At 58.4% G+C, this 16,170-nt stretch overlaps 2 protein-coding genes across 2 annotated transcripts in view; both read left to right on the top strand.

The window, feature by feature from the left end:
* Positions 1–2,197, top strand: part of PRPF3 (pre-mRNA processing factor 3) — a 10,244-nt gene extending 8,047 nt beyond the window's left edge. The window contains exons 11-16 of the mRNA XM_027702831.1: positions 347–446; positions 1,013–1,126; positions 1,274–1,392; positions 1,616–1,699; positions 1,793–1,854; positions 1,941–2,197. Of these exons, the coding sequence (XP_027558632.1) occupies positions 347–446; positions 1,013–1,126; positions 1,274–1,392; positions 1,616–1,699; positions 1,793–1,854; positions 1,941–2,087 (626 nt within the window). The 3' untranslated portion in view covers positions 2,088–2,197. The remainder of the gene's footprint in view (positions 1–346; positions 447–1,012; positions 1,127–1,273; positions 1,393–1,615; positions 1,700–1,792; positions 1,855–1,940) is intronic.
* A 1,030-nt stretch (positions 2,198–3,227) lies between these two features.
* Positions 3,228–16,166, top strand: RPRD2 (regulation of nuclear pre-mRNA domain containing 2; the record flags this gene model as incomplete). The annotated part of the gene is made up of 11 exons (XM_027702834.1): positions 3,228–3,447; positions 6,979–7,108; positions 7,390–7,490; positions 8,550–8,624; positions 9,781–9,833; positions 10,353–10,479; positions 10,836–11,011; positions 11,646–11,931; positions 12,217–12,483; positions 12,714–12,917; positions 13,558–16,166. Coding segments are annotated over exons 1-11 (4,248 nt in total), but the record flags the coding sequence as incomplete, so codon positions are not given.
* Positions 16,167–16,170: the final 4 nt, after the last annotated feature.

The following is a 16,170-nucleotide window of genomic DNA, read 5'->3' as shown; positions in this document are numbered from 1 at the left end:
CCCATTCCTGTGTCCCACAGGAACCTCTCCTGGTTCTTCTCCCATTCTTGTGTCCATTGGGAGTCTTCCCAGCCCCTTTCCTGTTCTGGTGTCCCGACAGGAGACTCTCATGGCCCCTCTCCTGTTCCCGTGTTCAAACGAAGCTTCTCCCAGACCCTCTTCCTTTCCTGGGTCCGATAGGAGCCCTCCCAGCCCCTTTCCCACATCTGATGGGAGCTCTCCCAGCCCCTTTCCCGTTCCTGTGTCTGATGGGAGCCCTCCCAGCCCCTTTCCCACATCTGATGGGAGCTCTCCCAGCCCCTGTCCCGTTCCCGTGTCCGATGGGAGCTCTCCCATTCCCTTGCAGTGAGGATTTCCAACCTGATGCGGGTGCTGGGCACGGAAGCCGTCCAGGACCCGACGAAGGTGGAGGCTCACGTCCGAGCACAGATGGCCAAGAGACAGAAGTAGGTGGCACCTTGTACTGGGTTTTGGGACATTTTTATATGGATTTAGTGCTGGTGTTGTGTTTAGGACCCCACCTGGTCCAGGGGGAACTGGATCCCAGGGATCAGCCCTTCCAGGGAAATGGGGTCCCAGGCCCTGAAGTCAATGAGTTTCTTCCCAGAATGATGATTCCCATTGCAGTTGTTACTAAAGAATGTTTCCAGGGAAGAGCCCAAGGATGACTTGGAGTAGTGACTGATTAAAAAAGCCTCTGATTCAGGCAGAGATGCGGGCAGAAGTTGCAGCTCCTTTGCAATCTGTGGATTTTGGGATCCGTGAATCATGGAGTGGTTTGGAGTGGGAAGGACCTCAAAGCCCATCCAGTCCCACCCCCTGCCATGGGCAGGGACACCTCCCACTAGACCAGGCTGCTCCAAGCCCCATCCAACCTGGCCTTGAGCACCTCCAGGGATGTGGCAGCCGCAGTTTCTCCAGGCAATAATATCAGGGATTGCTTGGGAAGAGAAGGATCCGTGTTGGGATGCCCCGGGCTGCCTTTCCCTCAGTGCTGCCCCTTTGCTTGCAGAGCTCACGAGGAGGCAAACGCAGCGAGGAAGCTCACGGCAGAGCAGCGGAAAGCCAAGAAGGTGAAAAAGCTCAAGGAAGACGTTTCCCAGGGAGTTCACATAGCTGTCTACAGGTGGGTGAGCTCAGGGAGCTGTGTTCAGGTGAGCTCTGTCTCTGGGCCCAGGCGAGGCAGAGGAGGAGCTCTCAGGGCTGGGATAATAATTCTGGGTTTCCACAAATATTGATGATTTATTTATTTTTTTTTTAATCTTTTCCTCAGGGTCCGAAACTTGAGCAATCCAGCAAAAAAATTCAAAATCGAGGCGAACGCGGGGCAGCTTTACCTCACGGGCGTGGTGGTCCTGCACAAAGATGTCAACGTGGTGGTGGTAGAAGGAGGTGAGGGGTCATTCCAGAGCTTGCCTCCAGCAGGAATTACTGTGGAAATTGGTGATGGAGGGTTAGGGAAGGACAAGGAAGTGAGGAGGCTATTAGAAACTCCCTTAATTACGGGGTTAGCGCTGGCTGCAGGGTGCAGTAATCCACTCCATGTGGAAGGGAACCTCTGAGAACTGCAGGTTAAGGGATTTTTGGTGAACTTTGAGTCTCGATTCTTCCCCAGGCCCGAAAGCACAGAAGAAATTCAAACGTCTTATGCTTCATCGAATAAAGTGGGACGAGCAGACGTCAAACACGAAGGGAGAAGGTGAGTGATAGTGCAGGGGGGTTGTGTGGGGGGGTCCCACTCTGGCCTCACTTTTGGGGCTAAATGGGCTCTATTTGTGGGTTTTTTTCCCAGATGATGATGAGTCTGATGAGGAGTCTGTTAAGAAAACAAACAAATGCTCTCTGGTTTGGGAGGTGAGTCCTGGGGGTGGTTTGTTGCCGTGTCCCCCACCATGGTGGGTGGGGACCTGGGTGGGACCTCACCCCTTCTCTCGCCCCAGGGCACGGCGAAGGAGCGCAGCTTCGGCGAGATGAAGTTCAAGCAGTGCCCCACGGAGAACATGGCGCGGGAGCACTTCAAGAAGCACAGCGCCGAGCACTACTGGGACCTGGCGCTCAGCGAGTCCGTGCTCGAGTCCACAGACTGAGCCCTGCGGGGCCCCCCGGCCCCTCCTGCCCCACAGCCCCCCTGAGCCGGACAGACCCCCGCCCTCGCTCTCCTCAGCACACCCATTAAAGACATATTTTTTAAAACAAATCGCCGTGGCGGTGTTTCGGAGTAAAGGGGGAGAAGAGTGTTGTAGCCCCTGCCCTTTGGCTTTGCTGAGGGTGAGGGGTCTGTTCAGGTGGCTTGTGAAGGAATGGGGGGGGGGCTCTCAAGGGTGTCTGTGAGGGGCAAATTTCGCTTCTCTTCTGTGATAAGGACGTGGTTTTAAGCTGTGCCAGGGCAGGATCAGGGTGAACGTGAGGAGGAATTTCCTCCTGGAAGGGGTGCTCAGGCCTTGGAAGGGGCTGCCCAGGGAGGTGGTGTGGAGTCCCCACCCCTGGAGGTGCCCAAGGGACGACTGGACGTGGCCCTCAGTGCTCTGGGCTGGGGGACAAGGTGAGGATCGGTGACGGGTTGGGCTCGCTGATCGCGGAGGCCTTTCCCCCCCTCAATTCATTCTGTGTTTCACACCATAAACGCCGCTTTCGAACCCGCGCGGTGCCCGCGCTTCTCCACCCGCGTCACGGCCGGGGAAGGCGGGAGAGCTCTGAGGGCGGGGGGGGGCGGAAGAGGGGCGGCCGCCATCTTGCTGGGCGGGGCGGGGCGCGCGCAGGCGCGGAGGCGCGAGGGGGGGGGGGAAGGAGGGGCGGCGCGTGCGCGTGCGCGCCCCCGCCCGTGTGCGGGAGCCACAAAATGGCGGCGGGGGGGCGGGCGGCGCGCGCGGGGGGGGCCGGGCCGTGAACCGCCTCGGGCCCCGGCACCGCCTCCGGTACCGCCCGGGCAACCCACCCCCCCCCTTCTGCCCCCCGGGGGCACCGCGAACCCCCCGCGCCGGCACCGCCTCCCGCCGCCTCCAACCACCGCCCGCGCCCCGCCGGGCCCAGCGATCCCCCCCCCTCACCACCGCCACCACCCCCCTCCCCCTTTCCTCCGGGCCGGCACCGCCTCCGGCACCGCGCTCCCCGCGGGCCCCGCCGGGCCCCCCGTGAGGCGTCGCCGCGCCCCGAGGCCCCTCCGGCCGGAGCGGGAGCGCCGCCCCGCCGCCCCCCGCGCGCGGCCCGGCCGCGAGCAGCGCGGGAAGATGGCGGCGGGCGGCGGAGGCGGCGGCCGGGCCTCCTCCTCCTCCTCCTCGGCCGCCGCCGCCTCGTCCGCGGCCGGCGCGCTCGAGGCCTCGCTCGACAGGAAGCTGCAGGCGGTGACCAACACGATGGAGTCCATCCAGGGCCTCTCCTCGTGGTGCCTGGAGAACAAGCGGCACCACAGCACCATCGTGTACCACTGGATGAAGTGGCTGCGCCGCTGTGAGTGCGGGGACGGGGGGCGCGGGGCGGGAGGGGGGGTGTTGGGGGGAGAGAGGCGAACGCGGCCGTGCCGGGGGGGTTCTGTGAGCGCTCGGGAACCGCCCGGGTCGGTGGGCGCTGCGCAGGGTCGTGCTCAGCGCTGCAGGAAAGCTGGGGTGGGAAGGGACCTTAAAGCCCATCCAGTCCCACCCCCTGCCATGGGCAGGGACACCTTCCACTAGTCCAGGTTGCTCCAAACTAGTCTTGGAGGCTTCCAGGGATGAGGCAGCCACAGCTTCTCTGGGCAACCTGTGCCGGGGCCTCTCCATCCTCATAGGGGAGAATTCCTTCCTGACATCTAGTGTAAATCTCTCTTGCTTTGAAAACGTCTCCCCTTGTCCCATCAGCGACAGCTCGTCACACTTGGAAGGACACAAAGTACCTGTCTCCACCTCAGTGGTGGCACCTTCGTCCTCCTGAGTCCATGATCTCCAAAAGCTTTGCTTTGGGAGTTGGGGGATGCTGCCTTCGGGTCATGGGGCCAGGGCCTGTCACTGTCCCTTGCCCGGCCAGACCAGCCTGGCATGGGCACAGTTTGGGTGCCAGGGCTGGGGTTTGTGCCCCAGAGGGGGAAGGTTGGTGTTGGCAGGAGGCTCAGCACAGCAGCCTTGTCTCTGCTGCCGTGGGAAGGTTTGGCTGTTGTCATGGGAGTTCAGGGAAGCTTTGCTCAGCGGGAACACAGAGGGAACATTCCCATCCCAAAGCATCCATGGGGTGTGTGCTGAACCTCTTGGAAAGTTTGGGGTAGTCAGGTTTCTCTGTCAAGGCCCTGCAGCAGAATGCACAGAACCCTTCTCCCCCCCGGATTTTGGGTTTTCTTGTTGGTATACTGTGGGATTAAGGAGAGGAAGGTGAGATCCCAGGAGCTCACTGGCCCTGGGCTCTCCTGCCCCGCTGGCCCTGCCACCTCTCCTGGAAATCCTTCTCCCTGGGACACATTCCTTGGTGCTCTTCCCCCTCTCACTCCGAGCTCACAGCCTCCAAACAAAACCCAGCCTGTCTCCCCTTGGGATGTGCTGATTCCTCTGGACATGGCGTCCCTTGTCACAGCTCCTCTCTTCCATCACTCCTTCCCAAGCCATTGAACTGTTCCCACCTGCAGGTCCTTCATGGCCTGATCCTGCTCTGGCTCCCATCCCCTGCTGGGCTGGCAGCTCCTGCCCTGAGCCCTTGGCACCAGCCTGGAATTCCTGTTGGATTTTGTGGGATTCCTTCAAGATTTCTCCTCACAGCCCTCACAAAGATCTCACCTCCACACCCCTCCTGTTTATCCAGGTCCCTCCTTAACCATCTTATCCCACTAAGACAAACCTTAGCAGCGACTATGGTGCTGCTGTGCCCTGATCCTTGATTATTTGGTTCCTTCCTGCTTCCATGGGTTTTTTTCCTGCTCTTCCCTTCATGGTTCACTGCCCCAGGAACTCCAGAGCCTCTCCATGTTCTCGTCATTGTCCCAGCCAGAGGAGTTCAGTGATGGTGTCACAGCAAGTGCAGGTGAACCTGGAGGGACGTGGCTCCTGGGACACAGAATTTGGTCCTTCCAGGAAAAACAGGAATGCTGGTATTTCACACGTTGCTGTTGGCTTGGGCGTCCCCCTTCGGAGCCAAGGCTTGTCCTGCGAGCGAGCCGGAGCTTCCCAGTGGGAATGTTCCTGCAAGGGGTTGCTGCCATAGGGAAGTTCCCGACGGGAATCAGAGCGTTTGTGCTGAGGAGGGTCTGGTGGGAGTGTGTAGGTGTGAGTTGAACAGAACCCACCCATAGGCTCTGAAACCCAAAGGCCCCTCTAGAGGAGGTGGCTGGGCTGGGCTCAGCTCTGCAGATCCCTGTTTGTTGTCCGTGTTTCCTTGCTGGTTTAAGCCCAGAGGAGTCTTGGAGTAACAAAGGACCTGTTGGATAAAGCCCGTTGTGTCTTGGAGCCATCGGCGCTCGGTTTTCTCTGTGGATCTTTTCCACAGGCTCCACGTGGGCCCAGCGTGGATTTCTCCTCCTGGGTGCTCTGGGTGTACCTTGGTTTATAACTCTTGGCTCTGACTCAGCTCTGCCCTGGCAGGGGCTGCCTTTGGTGCTGGGCCATGGGGCGAGTGGGGCTCTGTGAGCTCCACTCCAGGTTCCTTCCTGCTGTGTAAATGTTGGATCATTTGAATCAAAAATTTGTAGTTCTTTGAAATCTGTTATTAAGCTCTGGAATTGTCACTCTCTGCTGGTGGAACATCTCTGGGATGGAGGGAGCATCCGGTGACAACTGGCACTGGAGCGCTGGGTTTGACTAAATCCCAGAAACCCCATTCCAATGGGCTGATTTGCTGGGAGATTATCCAGGCTGGTGTTTTGGGGGAAGCTGGCTCCAGACTGTTTTGGGAAGCCAGGCGAGCGCAGCCCAGCTCCGGTTGGATTCCCAGCCCTCGGGGCAGAGCGGAGCATTCCTCGCTCCAGCAAACCCACCTCGACCTGCCGTGTCAGCACGTTCGGGGCACAGGTTGTGAGGAACAGCTTCCGGGGACGAGTCCTTGGGCCGCTGTGTTTGTGCTGGAAAAGCTCTTTCTGGGATGTGGGAGCAGGGGCTGGAGGGGAGCAGCTGGTGGGGGCAGTGGTTGGTGACTCCTGGCTCGGCTCTCACACCCTTCCCGTGTGGGCAGGGACTTCCCAAGGGCTGCCTGTCCCAGGTTCAGGGCTGGATGGTGTTTCCTGCTCACCCCTGGGTCTGTGGTGACGCTCAGCAGGGCCGGGAGCATCGGTGCCCCTGGCAGGAGCTCGGGGAGGCTTAAGGACATCGACCCCTGGGGATTTGAGGATCCACCCGAGCTAAGCCTTTGCTGAGTCCTCGGCTCCACTTCCCTGCAGAGGAGGATCTCGTGTGGGGATCTTCCTTTTGAACAAACCACGTGTAAATTCTCCCTGGTGTCAGGAGGGCAGCACAGAGCCCACGTGGTTGGAATGTTCCTGGTGGGAGCCCTGCTTGGATGGGCTTGGGGGCCACGATGCTGCTTGGGTGGGCTCGATGGGCACTGACCACCTTCTTGCAGCAGAAAGGACAGTGATATTTAACTGTCAGCCTTCAATCAAAGTGCATGAGCTGACTGCTGGCTGGAAAATCCTCATGGAGTGGCTTTTCCTAAGGCAAGACTGGGGTTTGTGGGAACCCTGGGTTCCTTCCTGGTTGGCTCTGGATGCCAGAGGCCGAGTTGCTGCCATGGCTGGTTTGGGGTTTTTCAGGTTGTGAGTGAGGGATGAGCTCACACCCAGGGCTCTGGACCAGGGAGGTTGCTAAGCTTCCTGGCAGGAATCCTGGCAACCAAGAGAGCCATGAGGTTTTGGGGAAGATCTGGAAATTATTTGTAAATGGAAGGTTTCCTCTCTAACCTCCAGTTTTGCCCATTGGACCTTGGGAACGCTGAAACAGTCCCAAAAGCAGCACTGAAATGTGGGGATCGAAGCAGAGCTGATGGGATACTTCTGGCCAATGCTGAATCTGAGTTTTCTTTTGTCCTCAGCTGCCTTTCCTCATCGGCTGAACCTTTTTTACTTGGCCAATGATGTCATACAGAACTGCAAGAGGAAAAATGCCATCGTCTTCCGGGACACCTTCGCGGAGGTGCTTCCCGAGGCCGCCTCGTTAGTGAAGTGAGTAACGAACTGTCGGGCTGTGGGAAGGCTGAGTGGCTCAGAAAGTGGGGATCTTTCTTCTGACATCTGAAACTCTCTAGAAACGTCAGCAAAACTTCAGGGATTTTGTTTGAACAACTCTGTGTTTGCGCTTCTCTCCCAGAGTGGGCTGGGAGTGAGCTGGGCTTTGGGCTGCACAGGGGGCTGGTGTGGGTCAAATTATCACGTGAAGGGGTGTGAGGGAAGCTTTGCACCAACACCCACGTGCAGAGAGAGCCCACTGTGCTCTTGTCTTCCAGGGATCCATCCGTTTCCAAATCCATCGAAAGAATCTTCAAAATCTGGGAGGACAGAAACGTGTACCCCGAGGAAACCATCCTGGCACTGAAAGAAGCTCTGAGTAAGTCACTTACCCTTTGTATTTCTCACCTTCCAAACTGACACATGAGCTCGCTGAGGTTGTGGAAACAGTCTGGGGTCACTGAGGAGGATGAGGGGCATTTGTGGCTGGCACAGGCTGGAACGTAGCCAGGTGTGGTACGTGAGCAGTGCTGGGTCCTCCTGCTTCGCCTCGTCTGTACCTGTCTAAAGGCAGCTGTGAATCCTTCCACAGGGGCTGGAACTGCTCCAGCTGGGAGCAAACAGGGCGTGAGGCTGAAGTGCTCCTGCACGTCCTGACCAGGGTGCCCTGGCTCTGCCTCTGAGTCCTGTTCAGCAATAGGTTGTTTTAACTTAAGTATTCGTGGCGTAGCAAGAGGCAGAAGCAAAGCTGGAGGGTGAAGAGTCCTCGAGCCCTTAGAAAAGAGCCGGTTAAACCCAGGAATTAGCCAGTACTCAAGTACTTGAAGGAAATTAGTCCAGGTTTCGTCTTTACTCACATCATTGAGAGCTAAAGGTGCTCAGGAGACCCTCGGGTGAGGTCTGAGGTTGTTGTCACAGCAGGAGGAAGGTGGGGTCTGTGGTCAGGCTGTGGTGTGAGGAAAGGCTCCAGCTGGGTGTTGCATGCTGAGACACGAAGTTTGTGCGTATGGTCTGAAATCTCCAATTTCTGTAACTTGAAAACAAAGGTATTTGAGGTTCCAGGTAAATCAGGTATTGTGGCTGTTCTGCCAACGTGCACTCCTTGCCTTTTGAATGTTGATTCCGTTACAGCCTCCCCTAAAGAGTTTGATTTTTAGATTGCTTGTGTTTTTCCTTTTTACTGTGATTTTTGAACTGTCTGTAGCGTAAGGGCAAACAGAAACTTGATTTAAAAATGGCAGACCACCCCCAGGTTGCTGCATTCCTGAGTAAACTGAGGTTCTCTTGGGCATCCAGCAGCTCCTCTAAGGAAGTTGGTCGAGGTATTTTAAAACAAATTTCTGTTCACTCTTCCACCGTGCAACCATACGGCACCAAAAACCAGATTCTGACAGGGATCCCGTAATGCCAGACTGCCAAAAATGAAATGTTTTTCCAGGTACCACTTTCAAAACTCAGAAGCAGCTGAAAGAGTCTCTGAACAAACCGAATAAGCCGTGGAAGAAATCACAAAGTAAGGAACCACTGTGAACTCTGTGCACTAATATAGAAATTGGCTGCTTGAGGAGCAGAAGGAAGGCTGAGGGCAGAGCACCTGGGCTAAGGAAGGCCCTGAGATGTGCACACCGAGGAGGTGTTGGCACAAAACCACTTTGTAAAGGAAAGAAGTGAGACAAAAACAAGATAGGAGAGCACAGGTTGCAGACAGGAGAGGAAGGAGCTGGTGGAACCTCCTGGAAAGTGGTGTTAGACTGGTCAGAGCTGGAGAGAAGACAGAGAGAAGCAGAAGGTGGACATTCCCTTCGTGCTCAGGAACACACCTGTCCCAGCAGGCTGGGCTGGGAGCCAGGAACTCGGAGCTGGGAGTGCAGGGACAGGACGTGGGAGTCCAACTGCCCAGGAGAGAATTTCTAATAAACTGACCTTAGTGATCTCACTGTGCACCAGAGCCCTGGCGAGGTGGCGGCACTTCAGGTGTGACATGTGGGACATCAGCAAGGTCACCAGAGTTTGGAAGTGTTTATTACTGAACACCACAAGCTGCATTCCCAGACAGAACTGGGCTGTGTCCAGCGTGGATGGAGGGTTTAGCACTTTGCTTCTCATCAGCTGTTTCTCCTGTTTTGTCTTGAATCTGATGGATTTGGTGTCTCGTCCCCCCGCTCTGTAACCAGGTGTCAGGCACAGAGAGGTGACAGTTGTTAAGGCTCTGAGCATGGTCAGACCTGGGAAGTACCCAAGGGAGACCCTGCCCACAGGAAACCAGGGCTCCGTGTCAGCTCCAGCTGTGGCACTGAGGGAACAACATTCCCTTCCTTGCAGAGAGCTGTAAATCCTCGGATAAGGCCGTTAGATGGACCCTTGCAGGGACTTGTCTTCCCGAGGAAAACTCGTGCCCGGGAAGTGTTGAGAGCATGTTAAAAACCAAACCCAAAGAGCAGCAGTTGTCACTTGTTGGCCTCGGTCCCGACCCGGCTGCGCGTGTCCGTGTCCCCGCGAGCTGCCGGGAACCCGGAGCGAGGAGGGACCCCTGCATGGAGGGGAGGATGTGGTGGGTGACCACCACCTGCACGTCTGTCCTGAGTTATCTCAGAGTGTCTCTCACTAGACTGACTTTCCATCAGGACGTGGATCCTTCATTTCTTCACGTTTCTCCTTTATCCCCACAGCGTCCACCAACCCGAAAGCTGCTCTGAAGTCCAAGATTGTCGCCGAATTCCGAGTAAGTCTGCGAGTGGAAGTGACCTACGGGCACTAACCCCCCACCTTGGGGGTTTGCAGGGTGACCCCAAGCCCGAGAGCTGCCTGGGCCTGAGGGGCTGAGTGACACCCACAGGGAGGGCTGGTCATGCTCAGGTCATCCTTGTGAAGGGGAGTTTGAGGTGGCTGAGGAGTTGGTGGCAAGAAATTTAACAAAATTTGATCCCCTGACAGAGCAGGGCCTGTTGATGAAATGCACAGACCCCTGTGGAGTGAAAAAAGGGAATAAATAAAAAAGGCCTGTCCCTGCTCTTAACCATGACAGCCAGGAGACTTGGGAAACTGCAGCCCCTGCCTGAACCCAGCTTTGCTGATCTGTGAGATTTGCGGTCAAAAACCCAGAGATCCACATGGTTCCTGCATTAGCTCTCACTTGGAAGTGGCCTGGAGCCAGAGCGGAGGCAGGGCTGTGCTGTTCAGGGCTTCTCTTGCCTGGAATGTGATGAGGATGCTTTTCCTGTTTGATTTTTTTTTTTCCCAGCCCCAGTCCCTCATCGATGAGCTGCTGTTGTACAAGCGCTCGGAAGACCAGATAGAGCTGAAGGAGAAGCAGCTTTCCACCATGAGGGTGGACGTGTGCAGCACTGAGACACTCAAGTGCTTGAAAGGTAAAGCCCTGAGGGAGTCATGGGAGCTCCTCAGTTCTATTGAACCCTAGGCCAGAAATCAGGGCGTGGCTGGAAAAATGCCAGAATGTCGGAGCGGGGTTAAGAACCACCAGCCTTGAGCCAAAAGTCTTGGTTAGTTCGAGTTTTTGTGGAAACCTGCAGATCCCAAGCTCAGATAGAACTAATGACCAGCTGAAAACCAACATGCAGTGCTAGAGAAGGCCTCCTCCTTGGTCCCAGTGGATCACTGGGGTGGTCTGGGAGGGTGTGGATCTGCTGTCCCAGCTGCTGCCCTTGAGGTCACGCTCTGGTTTGGCAACTGGCAGCTCATTCCCGTGGTGTCCATCTCCCTGCAGATAAAACGGGAGGGAAGAAGTTCTCCAAGGAGTTTGAGGAAGCGAGTTCAAAGCTGGAGGAGTTTGTGAATGGCCTGGACAAGCAGGTGAAGAACGGCCCCTCGCTCACCGAGGCGCTGGAGAATGCCGGGATCTTCTACGAGGCGCAGTACAAGGAAGTCAAGGTGGTAGCGAATGTAAGTGAACCTTTCCTTGATCCTCTGCAGGTGAAATGGTGCCTTCCTGTGTTCACTGAGCCCCTCAGAGGCTGGAAAATGCCTCATCTCTCTATTCCCAAATTAAAAAGTTCGTGGGACTGTCGCACAGGTGGTTTCCAAAGAGAGCAGAGTTGAGGTGTTGGGCAAGGCAAGGAAATGCTCCAAAAATCCAGTGGTTGGATGCTCGATTCGTGTGTGTTGCCGGAATTTTGGAGCCCCCCCTGGATTCATAAGCAGGGCAAAATTAGTTAGTGTGACAAATCCTGAACTCTGGAAGCTTGTGATACACATGGGGACTAGATGAGCAAAGAAATGAAGAATTCAGTAAAGAGTTGGAAAAATAACCAAATCCCCCCCAGACCCTCCTGGAACTCCCCCAGACAGGCAGAGCGTATTTGTTAGAAACCTGGGGGTTTATGAAAATTCTTCCAAGTCACTGGAAAAAGGTTTTATCTGCTTTTTTGGGATTGCTTCTCTGTCACATGGACAAGCCCAGTTCTCACCACTGCAGGGTCCAGGGAATTGGAAGTGCTTTTCTCGAGGTGTGTGCTGCTTCCTTAGGGAAGTGATTGAGGCATGAATGATCCCCAGTCCGATGTCCTTCCTTCCTTAGGCCTATAAAACATTTGCTAATCGAGTGAGCAATCTGAAGAAAAAGCTGGACCAGCTGAAAGCAACACTTCCCGATCCCGAGGAGTCTCCTGTCCCTTCTCCCAGCATGGACGCCCCGTCTCCAACGGGCTCTGAGTCCCCTTTCCAGGGGATGGGGGAGGAGAACAACACTCGGTCCCCGGCAGCTGGAGGCCGCAAGATGGTCACTCCAGAGCCTGCGACAGATAATCGGGATGTGGAGGACATGGAGCTCTCTGACGTGGAGGACGACACGTCCAAAATCATTGGTACGTCCTGCGGGAGCAGCAGGGATTGTCCTGTGGGAATTCCGGGACAAACCAGCCCTTCCCAGCCTCATTTGGGATGTGGAGGAGGCGCAGACCCCGTGCTGAGCTGTGGGATGGGGCTGTTGGGTTTGACACAGGCAGGGAAGTCTCAGTCCCGCTGCGATTGTTCCTGCCTCCCAAACCGCCCATCCAAGGTGTTTTGACATCAGTGGGAATCGGAGCTGATGTGCCCTAAGTCATTCCAGGAATGACAGTTCTGCTCTTATTCCCCCCTCTGTGCTGCAGTGGAGGAGAGGAAGGACAAACAGGCTGCTCCAGCCCCGGCACCTGCCAAGACTGAGAGCGTCCCCAAAGCAGCCCCGGTGGCCACTGCGGCCGCCGCGGCCTCGGGGACGGTGACGACGCCGGCCCCGACCCCTCCGGCTCCGAAGGCGGCGAGCACAGTGCCCGTCCCGCCGGCACCGGCGCTGGCCCTGCCCAACCTGGCCAACGTGGACCTGGCCAAGATCAGCTCCATCCTGAGCAGTTTGACGTCGGTGATGAAGAGCACAGGTGAGTCCTGAGCCAGGCCTTGGGCGCCGGCGCTGGCACAGTGGGGTGATTGTTTAGAGCTTGAATTGTCTCAAAATAAACACGAGTGAGTTCCTGCTGTCTGAGCTCTGGCTCGGACTCTGGCACACGCTGTTGGCTTCCTGAGCTCAGTGGTGTGTGTGGAAAACCTGAGCCAGAAGTGCTTTGGTTAGCGGGGCAGCTCAGGTGAGTGGTGTGTGCTCCCATCCCAGGTGTGAGCCCTGCCTCCAGACCCTCGCCGGGGACCCCGACCAGCCCCACAGCTCTCACCAGTGGCCTGAAGACTCCTGTCCTGGGGACTCCGTCTGCTCCTTCGAATCCGTTAGCAAACATTCTCTCCAAAGTGGAGATAACTCCGGAAAGCATTTTGTCGGCTCTCTCCAAAACCCAGACCCAGACGGCGCCGGCACTGCAAGGTACTGGCCTGGATGTTGGGCAAGGGCTGGTGGGTTCAAAGGTGCTGGGCTGAAACGTGCTGCTCTGCCTGTCCTGAAGTGAAAACAGAGGGAGAAAAACTTCCTTGGAATGTTTTACACCTGTGGCACGTGCAGATGGTCTTTCTCAGGTAGCACACGTGTCACGGACCAGTGAGTTCTGTCACTTCTCTGTGCTTCCTCCTGCTTGTGCCGTGACTGAAGTGCACGTACCTGGAACAGGCCGTGTGAGGCCCCTGAAGGGGACAGGAGACCAAGAGGTCTCTGTGTTTTCCTTGTGCACAAAGCTCCCAGAGGTTCTGCTCCTGATCTGGCACCTTGCACGGGTCACCTGGCCAGCAGGGCAGGGTTTCACACACCTGGCTGCAGACCAGGACAAGTTCTTGCCCAACTGAGCCAGCGGAGTAATTTATATTTGTGGATCAATCTGAGCCTCTGGCAGGAGGTTGCACCTCGCTGGGTGCTAATGTCAACATGGCACAATCCAGTCCTTTCCCTGGCTGGAGCATGGGGGGGGGTGTCAGGGAATGCCATCCACAGTGGAAACAGGGAAGCCTTTCCTTTGGAAGCGGCTCGGGGAGATTTGCCTCTCCAGAGTTCCTGATGCAGTTCTGTCTTGCAGGTTTGTCATCCCTGCTGCAGAGTGTGGCTGGAAACACCGTCCAGTCGGGCGAACCCGCCTCCCAGAGCACTTCGGCATCACCAGCCAACACAACTGTGCCCAGCATGAAGGGGAGGAATGTTCCTTCCAATCCACAGTCCTTTATATCCAAAAGTTTTGGTTATTCTCCAAACTCATCCACCGCGGAGGTTTCCTCCACTTCGGTCAATAAGGCTCCTGTCGGACACGCCCCAGCGCTGTCAAGCTCCAGTTTTAAACCACCAACCAATTCCCTGGGATTTTCCAGTTCCCACCCTACCAGTCCTTCTTCCCTTTTGCCAACAGAAACCCCACTGGGTCAGTCCTCCGAAATTTCAAAAGCCAAGCTGGAATCAGAACCCCCTTCTCCCAGCCTGGAGATGAAGATACACAATTTCCTGAAGGGAAACCCTGGCTTCAGTGGCCTGAACTTAAATATTCCCATCCTCAGCAGCTTGGGGTCCAGCATGGCAACGGAGAGTCACACCTCTGACTTCCAGCGTGGTCCCACCAGCACTACCATGGACAATGTGGACGGGACGCCGGTGCGGGATGAGCGGAGCGGGACACCCACCCAGGATGAGATGATGGACAAGCCGACATCGAGCAACGTGGACACGATCTCCCTGCTGTCAAAAATCATGAGCCCTGGTTCTTCTACTCCCAGCAGCACGAGGTCGCCTCTGCAGGGCCGGGATGATGGATATTCCCAAGAACTTCCCAGTTCCGTGCACGGCTACCGGCCCTTTGGCCTCGGCAGAGAGTCTCCGGCCGGGCTGTACAAGCCGCCTGCGGACAGCAGGGAGATTCCCTCCTCTCTGATGGACTCCTCCCAGGAGAAGTTTTACCCAGACACGTCTTTCCAAGAAGACGAGGACTACCGTGACTTCGACTACTCCGGGCCGCCGCCCTCGGCCATGCTGAACCTGGAGAAGAAGCCCGTCAAGTCTATCCTAAAATCGAGCAAACTCCCGGAGTCTGCGGAGTACCAGCCGGTGCTGTCCAGCTACGGCCAGAGGTCGCAGGAGTTCGGTGTGAAGCCGTCCTTCCCCCCCTCCATGAGGTCTATCCTGGATCAGAGCGAGGGCTGCGACCCGCTGGCCTCGTCCCCGGGGATGTTCGGGAGCTACGGCCGCCGGGGGAAGGACTCGGCCTCGGACGGGTCCCCGTCGCCCAGCAAGAACGACGTGTTCTTCACGCCGGACTCCAACCACAACACCCTGCCCAAGCCCGGGCTCCCGCAGAAGCAATACCCGGACTCGCCCCACGCGCTTCCCCACCGCTCGCTCTTCTCCTCCCAGAACACCCTCCCCAGCCCTGCCGGCCGAGCGCCCGCAGCGGGCGGGGACAAACCCATGGGCTCTTCCATCTCCGCCACCTCCACCATCGAGTTCAAGAACATGCTCAAAAACGCCTCCCGGAAGCCCTCCGAGGAGAAGCACTTTGGGCAGATTCCCAAAAGCAGCTCCGGCGAGGGCGGGAGCTTGTCCGGGGCCGCCAAGGACCCGCAGCCTCCCGAGGAGCACTATCGCATCGAGACCCGCGTGTCCTCCTCCTGCCTGGACCTCCCCGACAGCACCGAGGAGAAGGGGGCCCCCATCGAGACGCTGGGCTACCACAATGCCTCGAGCCGGGGCATGCCGGGGGAGCCCATCCAGACCGTGGAGTCCATCCGGGTGCTGGGCAAGGGCAGCCGGGGCCACGGGCGCGAGGGGAGCCGGGCGGGCTGGTTCGAGCTGAGCGGCGGCGGGAGCGCCTTCGACAACGGCCCCTCGGGCTCCTCGGAGCTGCCCGGCATGGGCGGCTTCCCGGCGCCCTACAAGGAGCACGTGCCGCCCTTCCCGGAGAGCGTCAACAACTTCCGAACGAACAACTTCAGCCCCGCCTTCGAGCACCACCTGCCGCCGCCGCCCCTCGCGCCGCCGCCCCTGGAGCACGGGACCCCCTTCCCGCGGGACCCCGTGGGGCCGCCCGCCGTGCCCCCGCCCGCCCCCCCCAAGGACCACGGCGGCCTCTTCCCGCGGGATCACGCGGTGCCCCCGCGCCTGCCGTCGGTGGATCACGCCAACCCCTTCTCCAAGGAGACCCCCGCCCCGCTGCCGCTGCCCCACGGCGTCCCCCCGCCCCCCTCGGTGGAGCACGCGGGGGTCCCGTTCCCCACGCCCCCGCCGCCCCCCGTGCCCGGGGAGCACTCCGGGGTGCCCTTCCCCGCGCAGCCGCCGCCGGCCGGGGAGCACGGCGGGGTCCCGTTCCCCGCGCCGCCCCCCCTGGAGCACGGCGCCGGCGCCTTCCCCAAGGAGCACGGTACGCTGCCAGGGACGCTGAAGGAGCACTTCGGGGGGGCGCAGCCGCGGGACCCCCTGCCCCGCTCGCGCGACCCCGCGGGGCCGAGCCCCCTGCCCCGCGAGCAGCTGGGGGCGGGGCGCGGCCTGGGCCCCCCCGCGCACCGGGACCCCCCCGGGGGCCGCGGCTCCGTCCTGCTCCGCACCCCCCGCGCCGAGTTCCGCCCGCGGGAGCCCTTCGGCGCCAGGGACCCCTTCCAGAGCCTCAAACGGCCCCGGCCGCCCTTCGGCAGGGGGGGGGGCCCCCTTCTTC

This window comes from Neopelma chrysocephalum, unplaced genomic scaffold (genome assembly GCF_003984885.1).
Source record: "Neopelma chrysocephalum unplaced genomic scaffold, ASM398488v2 Primary Assembly neopelma1_197, whole genome shotgun sequence".
NCBI classification, from domain to species: domain Eukaryota; kingdom Metazoa; phylum Chordata; class Aves; order Passeriformes; family Pipridae; genus Neopelma; species Neopelma chrysocephalum.
This window is presented reverse-complemented; position numbering and strand designations above follow the sequence as displayed.